This window comes from Oryza glaberrima, chromosome 7 (assembly GCF_000147395.1).
Source record: "Oryza glaberrima chromosome 7, OglaRS2, whole genome shotgun sequence".
In the NCBI taxonomy this organism is placed as follows: domain Eukaryota; kingdom Viridiplantae; phylum Streptophyta; class Magnoliopsida; order Poales; family Poaceae; genus Oryza; species Oryza glaberrima.
In genome coordinates, this window is record NC_068332.1 from 11,842,518 (window position 1) to 11,860,502 (window position 17,985).

The following is a 17,985-nucleotide window of genomic DNA, read 5'->3' on the forward strand; positions in this document are numbered from 1 at the left end:
CACATAATCATAAAAATCTTTGAACAAATTAGTATAGACTGCTTAGAGTCGCTAACCACAAGAATTAAGCAGTGAAGGGAACTACTATCTCCGTCCCAAAATATAACTACTTTTAGCTATAAATCTGAACACCCAATTATCAAGATTCATAACAAAAAATACTTAAATATAACAACTTTTAGCTATAAATCTGAACACATAGTTATCTAGATTCATAGCTAAAAATACTTATATTTTAAGATGGATGGAGTAGCTTATTTGGATCCCTACTGGCCATCACTTGTTAAAAATAACAAATGCATCGACCAAACAAACAGACAATGCACGACCTCTTTACAACGTACGGGAAAATGATGATTTGGAGAACACAGCACATGTTTTATTAACAACATTCTTTTCTTTATTTATGCTAGTATAAACCAGCTTTAACGTCAGATATCAACGAGATGAAGGGGCCAAAGGAAAACAAGCACACACCAAGCATCAAAATGGATTAAGCAATGCATCATTTACTCTGAACAATTGTGAATTTCTCGTTAGAATTTTGCGGAGAAAGGGTATAAACCAAACTCCCCAAGATTTGCAACTTATTACCTCTGCGCCTCTTGGTTTTGCACAAAGATGAAAAAAAAAAGTAAAAAGGGGGCAAATCGTATAAAGGCTATCCTGCATAGTTTCCCGGGAATTTACTCTCCTGTCAACGAACTTGCGGAGTAAACCCATAAAAACGGGCTAAAAGAAGGCTTGTAAATTGATCCTAATTCCCAGTGTAACTGGAACGAAACAAACAGGAAAAAGAAAAATTAATCCAAAAACCAGGTCATCCTGCCCTTGGCTCTGTGCTCTTGGTTTTCAGGTCCTCCTCGAAATCATGATGGAAATATACAAAATGAGACAGCACTGTTCTGTGCATCATTCGAGAACAAGAGAAGAATAGTTTTGATGATCTTTAGCTTCACAGTAACATTGAGGTTGGATTCTCGATATAGCCCTTGAATGCTTTCAGAAATTCCGCCCCGATTGCACCTAGAGTAAGCGCACAAGAACAAAAGTTAATTTCTTGCCCATGATCCATGAAGCCATCATTTATTCCGATAAGATCTAAAGAGTATACCATCAATAACCCTGTGATCACAGCTCATTGTTGCCGACATGAAGGAACCAAACTCGTATTGACCATTGGCGCTGCCAGGTATCACCCTCCTCTCAGCTGCCCAAGCAAAAAAGCAGTTGAGTTAAAAATGAATCCCTATGTACGGACTAAAACACCATGACTAAGTGAATGAGCCTGCCTAGCAAATAGAATACATTAACAAAAGGCACTACTAGCCCTTTTACGAAAAACAACTAAATACTACTATAAACAGCTGGTCCTATGTGCATGACTTCTGAGTTTAAGTACTACATCAGGGACTTGGAAAATATACTTTTCAAAATACACTAAAATAATGCAGATAAATATATAATGCTACAATCATTTTTACAGAGTAAGCTAAGTGGCAACGAATTAGTGGAAACAAAGTAAAAGTGCAACATGACTTATTACCAGAACCAATGGCCAAGATTGCCGACTGAGGAGGATTTATGATGGCACAAAATTGCTTAATTCCAAAAGGACCACCCAAGTTTGATATGGTGAATGTGCCTCCCTGAAAACACCACATAAAAGTTCTCAAGGAAAAATGCTGTTGTTTCATGCAAAAATTAACTACCATACAATCCATATACCTCATAATCATCTGGTTTCAAACTGTTATCCCTTGCTCTTTGAGCCAACTGCTTCACCTCCTCCGCAATCATACCAAGTCCTTTCTTGTCTGCATCCTGCAACAAGCAAAAGTTAGAAACATTTTCTTACACAGATTAGACAAGTTTAGATTACTAACCCTGATTACTGGAACAAACAGTCCATGCTCAGTCTGTACAGCAACATTGATGTTCACGTTGTGGTATCTGCATGCGAAATGAAATTTTCATTATCTCCTTTCTTGCCAAAACTTTAGTCCCAAGATATGCCTGGTCAGAACTTACTGGCGGATAAAATCATTCATCCAGGAGCTATTACACTGAGGGACCTTTCGAAGAGCCAGAGCTGCAGCCTGTACATCAAATTAAGATAAATTCAGAATTGGAGGTCAGAAGAAAATGGACAGTCCACGAACATAAATAGGCTGAATCTGCAACAATCCAGTGGTTGGCACTTGGTAGACATAAGAAACCACGGTAACACGAGAAACTGGTAATTACCTTTATAACTAGATCATTAATAGATATCTTCTTACCACCGGAGGACTCCTGCAATGGATTCAGTTCCCCTCGCAACCTGCATTAGATTAAAAAAAAAAGAACTACTTTTAAAAGAAAAGCTACAAAATCCAGAGAGATGGACTTTGAAGGTGATCCATCACATATGTTTCCTACAAATTATAGTGATTTAATAACACAATTAGCATTCAACATACTTGATGAGATTATCAACACGTGTGTCAACTGTCAGGTAATAATGTGGAATTGTTTGCTTAGAGCTTAGCAGGCGGTTCGCAGTAACCTGGACAGAATTGAAGTTAAAACACTATCAGATCAATAACATCGCATAAAAAACGACTTAACAGAAAGAACGTATGATTGAAATTACCTTTCTTATTTGTGCATTGGGAACATCGGTGTAACTTAGCCCTGGAGCCGCAAGAGCTTCCTTTCTGCCACCCTTAGCTACAGAAGTTTGTTTAAGAAAAAAATTATCAATTGAATTCTCACAGATAGAATAATAGCATAACACAAAATAAATCTGGCAAATATAAAGGAAAGCATAAAACCACACATTTGAACATACAGAGTTCAAGCAAATTACATTAATAATATTTCATTGGATCAACCAGGATGGTGCTACTAAAACAACAAAATTATTTAGAAATTCAGACACACAGGAACAAGTAAACTAACAGAGTTGAGTGAACAAAGCAAGCAAAAACAGATTTTTTTTTTCTGATAACTTGATATATGGGTGACTGGATGTTCAAATCAAGTGATCAAATACCGTACACCACAAAATGGAGTACATAATACGCATCAACATATGTCTGAATATGATTACTTTAGAATGGATAATAAGACAGTAAAGCACAAAGATCAGTGGTACAGCTTAACATTAAGCAAGAGGATTCAGATCACCAGTATACTGGTGCTTTCTTATCATTGACACTAACAGATTGCTATTATGCAGGAACCTGACCAGAGAAGGGCAAAAACAAGGAATTGCATGGGAAGAAAGTAGATTTATATAAGGGGAGTGCCATAGTACATACTAGTTACAAGGAAGTTTTAACATGTTTTCCTCGCCTAACATCTTTTCCACTTGGCCATTAGGATTAAAATTGAATGGTGAGAGAAGTATATATAAAGTGTGTATTACAGGGACACAGTCATAACCAAAAACCTAACTGCTCTTGCGAGTACAAGTGCATGCATGATTCAAGTGTTCTATAAAATCCCTAGCAACTGTAACACTTCATATATTAAACAAGCAACGAGCAGCAAAGGAAAAACATCACAATAAAATTTGACATCAAGAGTTCATCAAATTCAGAACTAGCATGATATGTCAAGGAGCACACATTATAGCTTCAAAGCGATCTTGTTAAATATAAATTAATATAATGGTCATTGTTGAATTCTAAGTTACTCAACTACAAAATTCTAAATTCCTATAGAGTTCATCATTTATTTATTTTTTTATTATTATTATTTTTTTTGGGGGGGGGGGGGGGGGGGGGGGGGGGGGGGCGGGGGGGCAACTATAGGAGAAAGTGACATACCCAAGTAATCTTCAATGTCTGCCTTCAAAATGCGCCCATCAGGACCAGTTCCCTTTACACTCGACAGTGGAACCTGTTTTAGGCAGCACAATCCTTGTGTTCATTAAGTATGTTACAACAACAGTTGGCAAGTAACAACCTAGACAGCTAACATCAGAAAACTTACATTGTTATCTTCTGCCAATTTTCTAGCAAGAGGGCTGGAGAATATTCGATCTCCTGACCGCGAAGGTTCTTCAGTCCTTGGGGCCTTTGGCTCAGATGCTTTGGAAGGCTCTCTTTCCTCCACCTTTGGTTCTGTAGGCTCAGACTGAGCCTTCAGTTCAGAAGGGGCTACAGGTGCAGCCAAAGTTGAAGGTTTATAATCCTTAAACTTCTTGATGTCACCCTCTTCTTCCACGGTTACAGCAATAATCTAAAATGAATAGCATGTGACATAATTCAACCAAGATTATGTCAGCGAAACTTAAAGACTGAGGTATTTGTAATAACTGTATTAGTAAACAGAGGATCATAAATGATTGTTCAAATATGTACCTCACCAACTTTGATCTCTTTGGAACCATCTCCATGAATGATCTTAGCAAGATAGCCCTCTTCCATGCACTCCATTTCTACGGTGGCTTTATCCTAGTCAGCAGAAATGCATTCAAAGGATATTTAGATTCTCTTGCAGCTTAAATAAAAGAAAATAATTGAGCACCACTAAAAATAAGTACTAAGATATTGCTGCCTTAGAGATCAGAAAACTTACAGTCTCCACCTCGCAAAGAACTTCACCAGGTGAGACCTTATCTCCTTCCTTCTTCAGCCACCTTGCAATGTTCCCCTACAGACAATACAAGTATAAGGTGTAATACTAACTAGATGAATACCCCGCCGCGTTGCTGCGGAAAATTAAGTTGCATAATATGTACAAAACTAAAACAATTTGATACAATTTTGAGCTTGAAAGTAATTGAGATTGCATGTTTTTAAGAGAGAAGAAAAAAGAGACAATTTGGACCATAGATCTATCATCCAAAGGCTAGAAATAATTGTGGTGATGTGGCTTAATGAGAGAAGAGAGAAATAGCATTAACTACACTTAGTGGGGATAAACTATATAAGTATATAGGATACATGCAATTCAAGGAAAAACACAAGAGGACATTATGATATTCATGATTCATAATAAAAAAAATTGGTGAGATATACCTCGGTCATTGTAGGAGAGAGTGATGGCATCCCTATTTCCTGATGTGGTGGCAGGTCTGGAATAAAGAAATTATGGCAAAACTTAAGAAATAAGACAATTAACAGAGTGCTATATGGATTATGGAATCATTGACTGGAGTTATGTACTACCTCCATCCCAAAATAATTGTAATTCTAGTTTGATTAGCATATATTAAGATTTGAGATAAAAGACTATGATATCCCTCATCAAATGGTGTATACGTAAGAGTGGGAAGGTAATTAAGGGTAAAATAGGAATAAATTTGAATGAGAAGTGATTATGGGACAATTAGTACTCTATTGTGACAACTATTTTGGGACAAATGTGAATCCTAGAAATACAATTATTATGGGACGGAGGCAGTAGACAATTTTAACATAGTAACCAGAGCAATGGGAAGATGTGGACTGAATTTCAAATAGACTTTTCTTTTTGAAGCGGATAAACTAGATGCTTAGATATCATTAAAAAAAGAAAGTTGTTCTGATTTTTTTAAAAAAAGAAATAGGCGTGGAGAAAAATATCCAAAAATAGTGGAATACAGCATCACATGCATGTAAAAATAAGTATGTGGGAAGACAGGGTACAGTAAATAAAATAGATAGTAAAAAAGAAAAAAAATCAGCAACCAAAATAACCAAATTAGTAATCTATCGTCAACCAAATATGTTTATAAGAAACCCTCTTGCAAAAACATGACAACCAAAAGGACTGAACAGCTACTTTGCAATATCCTGGTTATTTTATGAAGTTATCGCAATTAAAGGGCATAAAACACATAAGTAAAGTACCTGCACTGCTTGAGAAAGATCTTGCTGAAGCTATCTGTCCACTGGAAAAGAAACAGGGAAAGAAAAGGGAACATTATAAAGACGCCATGGTAAACAGAAGTACAGAACAGCTATCAGGCGTTAGGAGAACACTATTAGAAATTTAGAATAGGACAATCAGATTCCAATCTCATTCCCAGGATTGGAGTTTGTTCTTAAGTAAAGGAGATTATCATTTAGACATGTACTAAAAAGCAGGGAGCCAGATAGGCATGATTCAGGGGCCTTGCAAAATATGCCAGCGATTTTTTTTTTATGGTGTATCTTAGCCAACAACATGAGACGCAGTGATCAAATATCGCTGGTTCATATTCTCTTGTAAGGGTGGTTCTCTCATACAATATGTCCCGACACTGCCACATAAGCTAACAATATCATAGCAGAAAATGACACATACCATGACAATGAACCATTGAGACCAGTAATAGTATTTGGGATAAAGTTGTTAGGTGATCTCCTGCAAGTGTAGCTTCCATTAAGTCCTAGTGACACCTGAAAGAGAAAATGACAAACTAGAAAGTCAGGACAAGACAATAATGGTCTCAATAAAGTGGGATATATTTCAAGGACATAACCTTGGAGGTCTCAAGCTCTTTTCCAGGTTGCTTGCGCTGAGGAAATCTGGCACCTCCAATTCTTTTCTCAGCACCTGTGGAAACCAAAAGCACTAAAACTTCAATGGTGAAAATTGCTTAATGAGGACATTCAATCAAGAAGGTGAATTCTCACTGTACAAATAAATTCCCAAAGGAACCAAATAACTACTATCTCAAGACAAAATGAGTGTGCCTATACTATGTCAATGAGAAATCACACCTTAATTAAAAATGATAGTATCAGCTCAGGAAGCCAACCCATGCTTAGCCAAAGGTACAAAAATTAGTGGAGAGGTAATGTGTCAAGAAATGAAAAAATGAACATATTGGATTGTACTTCTGTTGCAACATATTTTTTTTGTACAGATGTTTGTAATCAATTGACAATCTGTCTATATTAGACTACAGACCACCAACACACAATCAATGAATGCCTCTGGAGGATCCAGGATTACCAACACCTGTGAAACCAAACGTTTTATAACTAAATTGCCTATGTAAGTTTCAGTTATGATGGCAGGACCATTTTGGTTTGACGCCAAAATGTGCCCTACCAAATTGTTGACCCTTCGAATAGTACTTTGGCTAGTGTTTGGTTTGCTACCAAAATATGCCAATAACACACATAGGTTGCCAAGAAAAAAAAAAGGCTAAAATTCACCTAGGTTTTGGCATTGCTAATATTTTGGTATGGTAGGAAACAAACAAACCCATAATACAGAAATAAAAAGTTATTGGAACAGAACAGAACTGCATGATTAAAAGCAGCAGACACTTATGAAAGAAATAAAGGTATTTGCTAACTATCACAGCAATTAGTCATGTGGAAGGACATCTCCAGTTGAGTTGGACAAACAGGTTGCATGCGTACCGTGGTCAATTAGTTGACAAATACACACAATCAAAATAAAATGATAAAAGATGGGTAGCACATACCATTTCCCTTGGTGGGGAACGAACCAGAAGCAGTGGAGAAGTAGCGCACGAGGCCAGAACGCTCACAGTCTAGAGCATTGTGTAAACTCCGCAACTGCAGTAAAGCAGATTGAAATGTCACCGGGAATTGATTGACGATGGCGTAACATTACTAGCGCAGAAACATTTCTTTCCCGCTGCAGTAGGCAATAGATCTCCCGATCGACCGAAATCAGGTGAATTACTAGTCAATTCGCACAGATGGGAGCACAAGGAAATCCAGGAACGATCGAAAATTCAACCACATGCGGCACGCAGGCTCCACGCAGCGGGAAGGCAGATCAGAACAGATCCGTTGGCTTTTCCGACACGTTGGGATGGGAGACGGATGCGCAGGCAGCCACAGAGAGAGGAGGCAGAGAGAGAAAGAGAGAGAGAGGGAGAGAGACGAACCTTGCGAGAGTGGCGGAGGAGATGCGCGGCGGACATGGCGACGGGAGAAGGCAATGGGCGTGGCTAGGGTTTGTCTCGATCGGAGATCGTTGGCGGCGGACCGACGAGGGGGCGGATCTCCTTGGCCACGGTCGCCGTGGCGGCGCTGGATCGGTCGAGGCAGGCGTACGAGCGTCTCCCGGACTGGCTGCGGCTCCTCCCGGCGTGGTCGAGGCCGCGGGACAGATGAGGACGGAGGGGGGTCGTGGTGGTGTATTGGGAATTGGGATGTCGAGTCGAGTGGCGTCCGGGAATCACGCGCCGGGAGGGGGCGAGAGAACAAGATCGGTAGCGAGTAAGCTTACCGGGGGGCCGGGCCAGGGAAGGGAGATACAGTCCGATGGTAAAAAAAGATATATAGAGTTAATTTCATTTTGGATGATACTTTTTCTTTAGGTTTCACTTAAAATCATTCTTTGTTTAAATTTTTCAATTTGGACTAGGTAATTTTATCTTTGTTGCACAATGATCACCCCCAAACCGCATCTTCATCACTTCAATGACTTCGAGTAAATTGTTAAAGACATGCCGGCAAACTTTTATATCTATATGCATGTTATCCCTTTACCCAAGGAGACGCTAGACATGACTAGCAAATAAAATTAGATTGGTCCATTATGCAACAAAGGTAAAGTTACATAGTTCAAAGTAAGAATATTGGTTATAGGGTGGTTTAAAGTAAAACTTTGGCAATAAAACATGGCTCGAAATGCAATTCACTCAAAAATATATACTAGATGAGTGAGTGAGAGTGGGGCAGGGGATAGTTGTAAAATTCTTTAATGTTTTGAATGGAGCAGATACTATATGAAACCTCCAGTGTTGCAGCGGATCGTTCGTGTGTAATGTAGTTATAAAAATTTTAATATATATGTATGAAAAAAATATTAAAAAAGCCTGTAAAAGCATCATCTAAGTACTCCCTTCATCCTAAAATATAGCAAACTTGTACTGGATGTGACACATTATAGTACAACGAATCAAGTAAAACAACAAGGATAGTATCTGTACTAATTCATCGAGTCCAAGAATAATAGTTTATATCATCATGATATAAGGCTATTCCCAATCCAGTGACTAGGATGGTGTTCATAGCATTAAATAAGCTGCCACCTAGGATGAAAAATGATATGGCAAGTAAATAAATGAGGAAAGAGAAGGAAACCATGTCTTGCATGAGACATGGTTTCTACACAACATCCAAGACATCATGTGAGATAAATAGCATTAAATTGAAGTATGGAATAGTGGTGTTTGAATTGAAAGAGTGGTGTCTAACACTATTTTCTTGATGATGGGGAGTTTATAGAAATTATGTCTAGTGTCATGGGTTGAGAATGGCCTAAGTACACTTAAAAAGCCACATGGCCCACAGTAGAACAATGAATTCAGAAATACCATAAAATATTTTGTGCTTATTAATTGCTTCTGATTATGCACAATCATCAACGGTTGACTTTACGGAGTCATAATTTGGTTGAAAATGTGACCTTTTCATCCACATTGCCTTGCACTTGAGCCGATTAGTCAATGTTGTACATCAAGAATAACTCGATGGACATGCCGTGAGGAATGACCATAGTGGCACAATGTACTATGGGCAATGTAAGCGGAAGTTCTTATTCTTTTTATCTTTGGAAAGATCAAACATAAGATGCTCCTATTTCTTTTATGGAGTGTAGGTACCTCTAGGTAACACCCCTCGAGGTAGGCAGAAATTGGTCCAATGGCAAGCATCACCGTGAACATATGTATGTTCGGGCTTGTGTTCACTCTCGTTGTCCCAACCTCGATCGGGCTGTGGGTATCGTATGGATAAGGCAAACGCTGCAGAGTGGTACTGTATTTGAATATACTATGCTCCTGATTAAAGGAGATGTCTATGAGTGAATCCTAAACGCTGCAGAGTGGTACTGTATTTGAATATACTATGCTCCTGATTAAAGGAGATATGTCTATGAGTGAATCCTAATTAGTGGTATGAGAAGTCTCTTAATGGAACATTTGAATTTAATGAGGAAAAGGCCTGAAATGAAACAACCAATTTTTGAAATGTAAATTGATTACAAATTGGCCATTTTGATCTATTACTAAGGTTTACAGTTAGTTCTAGTTTCTATCCTTGTGATACCTTGCATTAGCACATGTTTTGTCATGCATCTTTTGGGTTCTAGTCGTCCAAGGAGGTTGTTGACGGTCGTTATCAATCAGTTTTGACTGTCAATATTATCAAAATAGAGGAGAATTAGTGATGCTTGCTATGCATATATATGTTAGAATAATAATATTCCACAAGTATTAGGTCTACTAACCTTTTACAGAGAATGACAATAAAGTGGAGAAGAATCGACATCAACTCAGACGATAAATCAATCGGACGATGTCGAGAACCAGACTTATGTATGAATAGGCCAAGAACTCAGAATTGACACAACAAACTGGGCCAAAATTCACAAGTCTGCGGAGAAGAACAACAGAGGAGGCCGCCAGCCAAACCATGGGCTAGTTGGGCCGGCCCCAGGTTCGGCCGAACCTCCCTCATCGCCGCTGGATGCAGGGTTTCTTCTGGACGGTGCGGATTAGCTCCCAATGACGGTTGGAGGGTATTTCCGACCATTCCAACTGTCACAACCGTCATTGGGAGGCTATATAAACCCCTCACCTTCTTACTTCACTCACACACCTCAAGCAAGAGCTTTCTCATTTTTCTCAAGTTTAGTTTAGTAGTATCTAGCTAGTGGAATAGGAATAGAGTAGAAATAAGGAGTCCGGAAGTCTTCAGAAGAGTTCAGGTATGGCTCTAGTAGCTTTTCTCTTCTCTTTTATAAGCTTTGTACTTTTATTAGAATACTCTTCTATATACATTTATGGTATCGAAATACTTTCCGAGTATATAAATGCCTACTTTACATTATGTTCATGTTATACTGAATATACGGCTAGCTTATTTGGGAGATGCTTTGGTGCGGGTATAATGTTTGCTTATGTAATTACTCTATGTCATGACAATTATATTAGAGTAGTATCTGGTAGTTTAGACGTGGTGTCTAGATTACGGGATATCGTTATTTGGGGTTATATGTTGCGGATGAGATGTGGGCCGCTGATGGTGACAACTCAGTACGGGTATTCCTCCGCGCCTGTATATAATCCTAAGTTAATTTCCTGGGGAGGATACTCCTCCGTATTTAGCCCTAGTTGTATAGTCATGACGGGCTGTCGTAAGGAACTCAGCAGTCAGGGGTGGCTTCTCGAAGTACCAGGAGGGCATAGGATAAAGGGTATTAGCTAGTATATCGGTTAACTAGAATGTATGTATACTATGTATATTAGAAGTATAGGAATAGATTGTGTTTCTCTTTTCTTTCCACTTTGCTTAGATAATATATTATGAGAATGAGTAGCTAATGCTTGTGTGTCACTCTACCCTTCGATTATCTTAACACCTGCTTAAAATATGATTATTACAGGTAATATTTAAATTATTAGTCAAGTTCTCTCAACATGATCTTCCCACGGGATAAAATAAATAAGATGCCCTTGGAATACTCTCGGGTGAAATATTACAATGATATATCCGTGCGCTTGTGGATAAACTCTTTAACCATAATATACCAGGAGTATTTCTGCGCCATTGCTGAAAATTATATTTCTATTAATGTCGTTAAGAAATACCAACAAAGTGTAAGTGAAGCTTTATAAGAAGATTGATCTGTTCAAGTTGTATGAAGATGAAGGCGGTGGTGCCAAGTTGCATCTTTTAGTTGTATGTATGGTCGTAGGTCGGGATGAAAACGGCTTGGAAACGAATGGAAATCAGATCTACTATTTTTGTTTTCATTTTTTTTAACTAGAATCGAAAGTGGAAACCCCAGATACGAAAATAACATAGAATATTATCAAACATAAATATAGAGTAAATATGAATCGGAGCGTATACGGTAACGAATATTTATCGGAATAAAAAATAATTCTAACTAAGATTCTAAAATCAACGAAGAGATGAAGGCCATTATTTTTTTATCACAATAAATCAGCATTTCTATTTTTATCAATTAAATAATAATACACACGTACACTTCACTTCCCTAAAAAAGTGCAATAAGCAAAACTATATTCATCTGGCATTGCCTAATAAAAGAAAATAAATTAATAGTCATTAGGCAAAAGAGAAATAGATCTAAAGCACCAAACTATAAAAAACATCTCCATTCAACTAACCACATCAACACTCGGTGCAAATCTGAACATCCAGAAGAGAAGGGTAAAGCTAATCAGCTGTATATTAAAAGCAATTTGTTTCCAGTTCCGAGAAAAAAAAAATCTAAATTCGTTTCTAGAAAGTTTCTCATCAATTTCGGTTTCCGACAGGTAGTAGCATTACCATATCAATTTCAGTTTCCGAGAAAATATTCCGAAATCATTTCAGTTTCCTACATTTTCTGAACAAATTACTCACTACTGAAAAGGCAAATAGCTGGCTGCCAGGTTTTTTTTGCTAGCGGGCGGTGGTGCCACCAGCGACCTAAGGCCAATGAAAATAATACATATTCACTAGTGGCCGGTCGGCCACTAGCGAAAATCGACTTTCATAGGTGAAAGTGCATCTAGGCCCCTAATGATTTTGGTGATTAATTACAATGCGATTAATTTAAGCAAATGTGAAGGTTGTTATGTCCTCAATGAGTTAGCGTAATGCATATCCCGCGGAATACGTTGATGTGATGTGATGCGGCAAATGAGCAAATGGTATTTTGTACGTTTTCGTTTCCTTGAGTTAATAGGAAAGCTACACTATTAAGAGGGATGATGCATTGACATACGAGGAGTGATCAAAGTGCTCAAAATCTATTTTTAAAAGGTGTTTCTCCTCAGTTTGGTGTGTTCTGGATTTTTTCGGAGTTTTCCGAAACTCATTTTCGGACTTTCCGAAAACACACAGAACCAGATTGTCGCTTCTGGAAATTTTCGGATATGTCCGAAAGTGATTTTCGGACTTTCCGAAAAAGGCTGCGAAGGCAAAAGTGGTTCTGTATATTTTCGAACTTGTCCGAAACTGATTTTCGGATTTTCCGAAAATCATCAGTAGAGTCAATTTCGCTTCTGTATATTTTCGGACTTGTCCGAAAGTTATTTTCGGACTTTTCTGAGAACATCCAGAACGATGTTGTTGGTACTGGAAATTTTCGGACTTGTCCGAAAAGTTTTCAGAATGTCCGAAAAATCCTTCGTTGACTTTGCTGTTGGTGCTGAGTTGGAATTTTCGGACATGTCCGAAAATCTTTCGGAATATCGGAAAATCTCAATTATTGTGCATAACGGGCAGAATCTGGGCTGTGGCTATAAATAGCCCCCTCTCCTCACTTGTGAGGGCTGCTGGTTCCATTCCAATCATTTGTGCCCTTGGCTTGCTCTCTCTCTAGCACTTTTGAGCCTTGCTTTCTTGTTTCCCCTCTCACCCGTGTTCGATTTGGATTTGGTGTGTGTGTGAGAGTTGTGGATTCGAGTTTGTGTGAGTGCTTGTTGTTGACTTCGTGAAGATTTGTGAGCACTTGCATCATCTCCGGGAGTTCTTTGCTTCATTTGTTACTCTTGGAGGTTGAGGACTCCTAGGCGGCTAGGTGTCGCTCCCGAGCCACCGATCTACTTGTGGTTGGCCGGGAGAAGTTTGTGAAGGCCGGATCTCACCTCCAAAAGGGAAGAGATACCCTTAGTGGAAGGAGGAGTGCTTAGTGCAACCTCTTGAGGAAAGGGTTAGCTAAGACCCGGCTCTTAGTAAGCTCCTCTACGGAGAGTAGAATCCCCTCAAGGATTCGAACTTCGGGAACAACCTCGTGAGCTTCATCTTTGGTGACTTTACTTCCTCCCTCTCCTCTAGCTTTGCTTGTTTGAGCCGCTATAGGTCTAGTTGCTGTTTGTGCTAGCATATTCTTGTTGTACGCAACTAGATCTAGGATTTACTTTCCTGTTTGTGCTGACTCCGAAAATTTTCGGATATATCCAAAAATTACTGCTTCCGCTTTTAGTTGATTTTTGAATTAGCCTATTCACCCCCCTCTAGGCCTAATTGACACTTTCAATAGGTAACCAAGCTAAGATGGTCACCGACAAAATACGATTTTAGCTGACAACTGCGTAAAGAGACCTGCCATCGAAAATATTTTTCAAAGCAAAAAAAAAAGAATTGAAAATTAGGATCCAAAACAGCCAGTACAGAATCACAAATTCTCGAAATCCCCCATCACATACAGTACTTGCACTGTGGTCATCGTCGTAGTTGGCGAGAGAGAGCGTAGGTCGTCATCTTTAGATCCATGCTCGTGAGGAAGAGCATGGCCGACTGGGCAGTTGCCAATCTAGCGTCGTCTTGCATGCCCACCACCGCCGGATGTGGACGTGTGCTCGCAGTAGAGGTAGTCGTTGCCACCATTGTCACTGAGCCGCAACCCTAGCCACCATCACCACTGAGGGTCAGCGTCACCGAGGATGCGTATCGAGTCGTCGCTAAGCTTGTGGGCAGAGCCATCACTGAGGACGGCCGCCACCAGATCTAGCGGTCCAAAGCACTACCGCTGGCTATCTTCTTGCTCCTCATCGTAGTCGTTTCGTCCGTTTGTCCGCTTCGGCTAGCAAGGGAGCCCGAGGTCGCCAGAACTAGTGTCCATGGTCTCCTTGGTTGTCAATGCGGTGGCGGTATTTGTAGACGGTGGTTTCCTCGTTGGGGTATGTGATGGTAATGATGCGATTCGGCGGCTGCCGCCTCCATGGTGGTAGAGGAAGGGCGGTAAAAAGGTGATGTCCTAAAAAATTATTTTAGTTCCGGTCGATATTTTCTGTTTCAGAAAATACTTAACGCATCTACAATGTAAGACACTCTTAGAGTGTCCTCACTAACTGAGGGTACTCTAGGGGTACTCACCTCTACAATGTAGGCCACTTCTGGTTAGTCAAATGAGTGTCCTAACCCAAAAAAGCCCCTTTCTCTCCTCTTCCTCTCTTTCCTATTCTACCCCTCTCTTCCCTCCCTCTCTTTCTCCCTCCGCACGACCGCACGCGCGTTCCTCTCTCCCTCCGCCCGTCGTTCCACTCGCCTCCTGCTTCCCTCTCTCTCGCCGCCACCTACCGCGCTTGCCAACGCTGCCTCCCTCCTCGCCCTCCCTTCCTCTCTCCAACGGCGAGCGGCTGTATCGAGGAGACGGTGGCGGTGGCCTCATCGACGATGGCGCCGTCGCCTTCTTCATCGCGCTGCCGCCGCCGCCTCCCTCCTCGCCCTCCCTTCTTCTCTCCGGCGGCGAGCGGCGCCTCCGCCTCGCCCTTGACGCGTGGGCCGGTAACAGAGGGGAGAGGGGTGGAAAAGGAAATCGAAGCTCTGGGGTACGTCGCCTCAATAACCTACCTATGCAATGGGTTGCTTCACCCCGTCCCCTTGGAAAAAGCGAGCGAGCAACACGTCCCCCATTAGGGGCGCGCGTTCTGTCCCAGGGGGACGACGCAGACGGAAAGCCTAACGGACGGCGCTAGGGGAACGGGCCGAAGCACCGCATTGGTGATGCCCTTATCGATATCGGAAACATCCCGAACCGGGACAGTTGGTGCGTGTGTCAAGTTTGGAGTTTTAACAGAATCTTGTCAGTTCGTATAACGAACTTCCTGAGCGGATACGTGTTGGTGGAATATTTGGACCATCTCGGTGCGTTCCCACGTACAGTTAGCTCCTCTGCTAATTGTATGGGCAGTTTGCCAATACCATCGAGCAACAACAGAGGTAACAGGCCGCCTGGTTACGCATGGGCTCAGTTGACCCATAATTTAATTTGTTATTATTTTTCCCTTTTCAAACAAAACTCTTGTGGATATTTATGTTTGGTGCATTATTTTTTCTATAAGTAATCTAATGACCCCACATAAAATTATTACTACCTTAATTGTTTGGAACTTACTCCGCTACTACCATTTTAATAATTGTAAGGGTGAGTGTCAAAATTCTTTCCATCACCATTTGACTAAAAGGCGCTAATTAATTATAATTATAATTGTTCGGGAGTGTTATTAAAGTTTTCTTTGAGGTGGCACTCACTTCAAGTGAATTGGTGTAATAATTAGCTGTAGCTCGTTAAGCAAAAGTCAGGATAATATTCTATTACAAGCAAAAGTATGGATGATATTCTATTACATTATCTATAAAAAAATTGACTAAAAGGCGATAGTCTTTTCACCCATACTATATCATTTCAGTGATAACAACACCACAGCACTGCCACACGCTCCTAATTAGTACTCCTTCCGTCCTGTTTTAAGTACAACCATGAGTTTTCGTGTCTAATTTTGATCGTCCGTCTAATTTGAAATTTTTTTAATTAGTATTTTTGTTGTTATGAGATGTAAAATGTGAATAACAATTTATACGTGATTTATATTTTTAATTTTTTTTCAAAAAATTTTCAAATAAGGTGAACGATCAACTAGTTGAGTACGGAAAAGCATGACTGTACTTAAAATGGGACGGATGGAGTATATATTCTTACTCTACAGACTGTATTACTGTACGTCTGTACCCTTTATTTACAGATGCATGCATCTAGCATGGCTGCATGGGGACCATGTCCACTAATTAGTCCATGCAATGCAATGCCCCAGTTCACTGCACCAGTAAGATATACGGGCAGGTGCTATATACTATACGCTACAAATGGTCACCAATTTGCTCACGTGTGCTTTTTTGTCTGACCTTAATTGTCACTGTGCATGTGATGAAAGGCAAGCATGAGTCCAATTTTATGTCACGATTTGAAGCAGTTACGTTGCAGCCTTTTTTCACATGGAATCCACTACCAACTGATCGGTCGAGTTCACACACTGCATTGCAAGGCATGGATGTGATCGAGTTGAAGTATTGAACTCGCGATCGATCGCGCGCGAGAGCTATGTTTTTGCAGGTTCGTTCGCATCATCATCAATGGCTAGTTTGCTCGGACATCCAGAGGAGCTCCTCTAGGTAGTCGGCGCCGAGGTCCTCCAGCTCGAGGACGATCTGCTTGTGCTCCCCGCCGGTCGTGGCGGACGTCGTCGTCGTCGTCTTGTTCGCCGTCGCCGTGGCACCGGCCAGCTCTGATCTCTTCCGCCGCTTTCGCTTGGAGTGCCGCCCCTTCAGCGCCAGCACGGGCGAGCCGCCGGCCGCGCCGAGCGCGAGCGCGCGGAGCGACTCGCGCACGCGTTCCACGGGGAAGTTGAGCGCCGCGGCCGCGCCCCGCGCCGAGAGCGCGGCCTGGTCGTAGGCCATCGCGGCGGCCTCGGCCGTCTCGAACGTGCCGAGCCACACCCGCACGCCGTTCCGCGTGGAGTCCCTGATCTCCGCCGCGAACCTCCCCCACGGCCGCTTCCGCACGCCGATGAAGCCCGCCGCCGCCGCCGCCGCCCCCGCCCCGCCCTCCTCCTTTCTCGCCGCCCTCTCGCGGCCCGCACCGCCGCCGGGCGCCGACACCTCGGCGCTCCCCGCCGTCTCGTAGTCGTAGCCAGACGGCTGCGATTCCGAGGATGTCGACGACGCCGCGCCGGCACCGGCGGCTGCGGTGACAGCCATGCCGCCGCCGTAGTACCAGCAGTGGCTGTGTTGCTCCATGTGTGTGACTCTGTGAGCTGGGAATGTTTGACTTAGCGGCTGCGATCACTGTGATGTGTGCGGCGAAGTGACGGGGCGTGTTTGATTATTCCCTTTCCAGGAAGGCAGCGGATTAAATTAGCGCGGGGTTTATATAGAGCCCCGAGAGGGTTGGGTGGCTCTGTGGGCGACGAATTTTCCAGGACGGTGCGGTGGGGCCCGCGCGTCGACAAATGACTATGACATGTAGGGTCATGAAAACCTGGAAGTTTGGGCGTTGTCGTTGGACTTGGCTGACGTAGGGCGGCTGCATAGGACAAACTAGCGGGCGTCAGCGTACACGATCCACACCCTTGCTTTGCTGGTGGTGTCCACTGAGCAGGCCTCGGCGCGCCTTCGTTAAGTGGCCCAGATCACTAGATCAGAAATGGATTACTGTGTTTTTAAGCTAGTACTCCGTATCTAGCATCACCGATGATCCAAGGGGTAGTATAAGCTATAACACACGTGTCTCAAATTA

The 17,985-nt window shown here is 41.7% G+C and overlaps 2 protein-coding genes across 3 annotated transcripts; both read right to left on the reverse strand.

Moving 5' to 3' along the window:
• Positions 1-508: 508 nt before the first annotated feature.
• On the reverse strand, positions 509-8,136 carry LOC127779702 (dihydrolipoyllysine-residue acetyltransferase component 3 of pyruvate dehydrogenase complex, mitochondrial-like). 2 transcript variants are annotated; one of them, XM_052306579.1, is made up of 19 exons: positions 7,829-8,136; positions 7,397-7,490; positions 6,440-6,531; positions 6,262-6,356; positions 5,826-5,866; positions 5,013-5,068; positions 4,570-4,644; positions 4,353-4,445; positions 3,982-4,230; positions 3,816-3,888; positions 2,636-2,712; positions 2,463-2,548; positions 2,248-2,323; positions 2,032-2,099; positions 1,887-1,953; positions 1,729-1,824; positions 1,547-1,649; positions 1,115-1,210; positions 509-1,026 (listed from the first exon to the last, which is right to left on the reverse strand). In XM_052306579.1, the coding sequence occupies exons 1-19, from the start codon at positions 7,862-7,864 to the stop codon at positions 956-958; spliced, it is 1,644 nt and encodes a 547-aa protein (XP_052162539.1). In that variant the 5' UTR covers positions 7,865-8,136; the 3' UTR covers positions 509-955. The 2 variants fall into 2 exon arrangements, with proteins under 2 accessions (XP_052162539.1, XP_052162540.1); XM_052306580.1 differs by having other exon boundaries at positions 6,440-6,513; positions 7,829-8,135.
• Positions 8,137-16,356: 8,220 nt separating this feature from the next.
• LOC127780364 (ethylene-responsive transcription factor 15-like) lies at positions 16,357-17,572 on the reverse strand. The gene has a single exon (XM_052307263.1). It carries the CDS (start codon positions 17,484-17,486, stop codon positions 16,821-16,823), a length of 666 nt encoding a protein of 221 aa, XP_052163223.1. The 5' UTR covers positions 17,487-17,572; the 3' UTR covers positions 16,357-16,820.
• Positions 17,573-17,985: the final 413 nt, after the last annotated feature.

Excerpts from the sequence above, each read along its gene's own strand:
- LOC127779702 (XM_052306579.1), bottom strand. The coding sequence starts at position 7,864 with ATGTCCGCCGCGCATCTCCTCCGCCACTCTCGCAAG. Across the intron at positions 3,889-3,981 it reads AATTGGCAGAAGATAACAAT|GTTCCACTGTCGAGTGTAAA; the intron begins GTAAGTTTTCTG and ends TGCCTAAAACAG. Across the intron at positions 2,324-2,462 it reads CGTGTTGATAATCTCATCAA|GTTGCGAGGGGAACTGAATC; the intron begins GTATGTTGAATG and ends AATCTAATGCAG.
- LOC127780364 (XM_052307263.1), bottom strand. The coding sequence starts at position 17,486 with ATGGAGCAACACAGCCACTGCTGGTACTACGGCGGCGGCATGGCTGTC.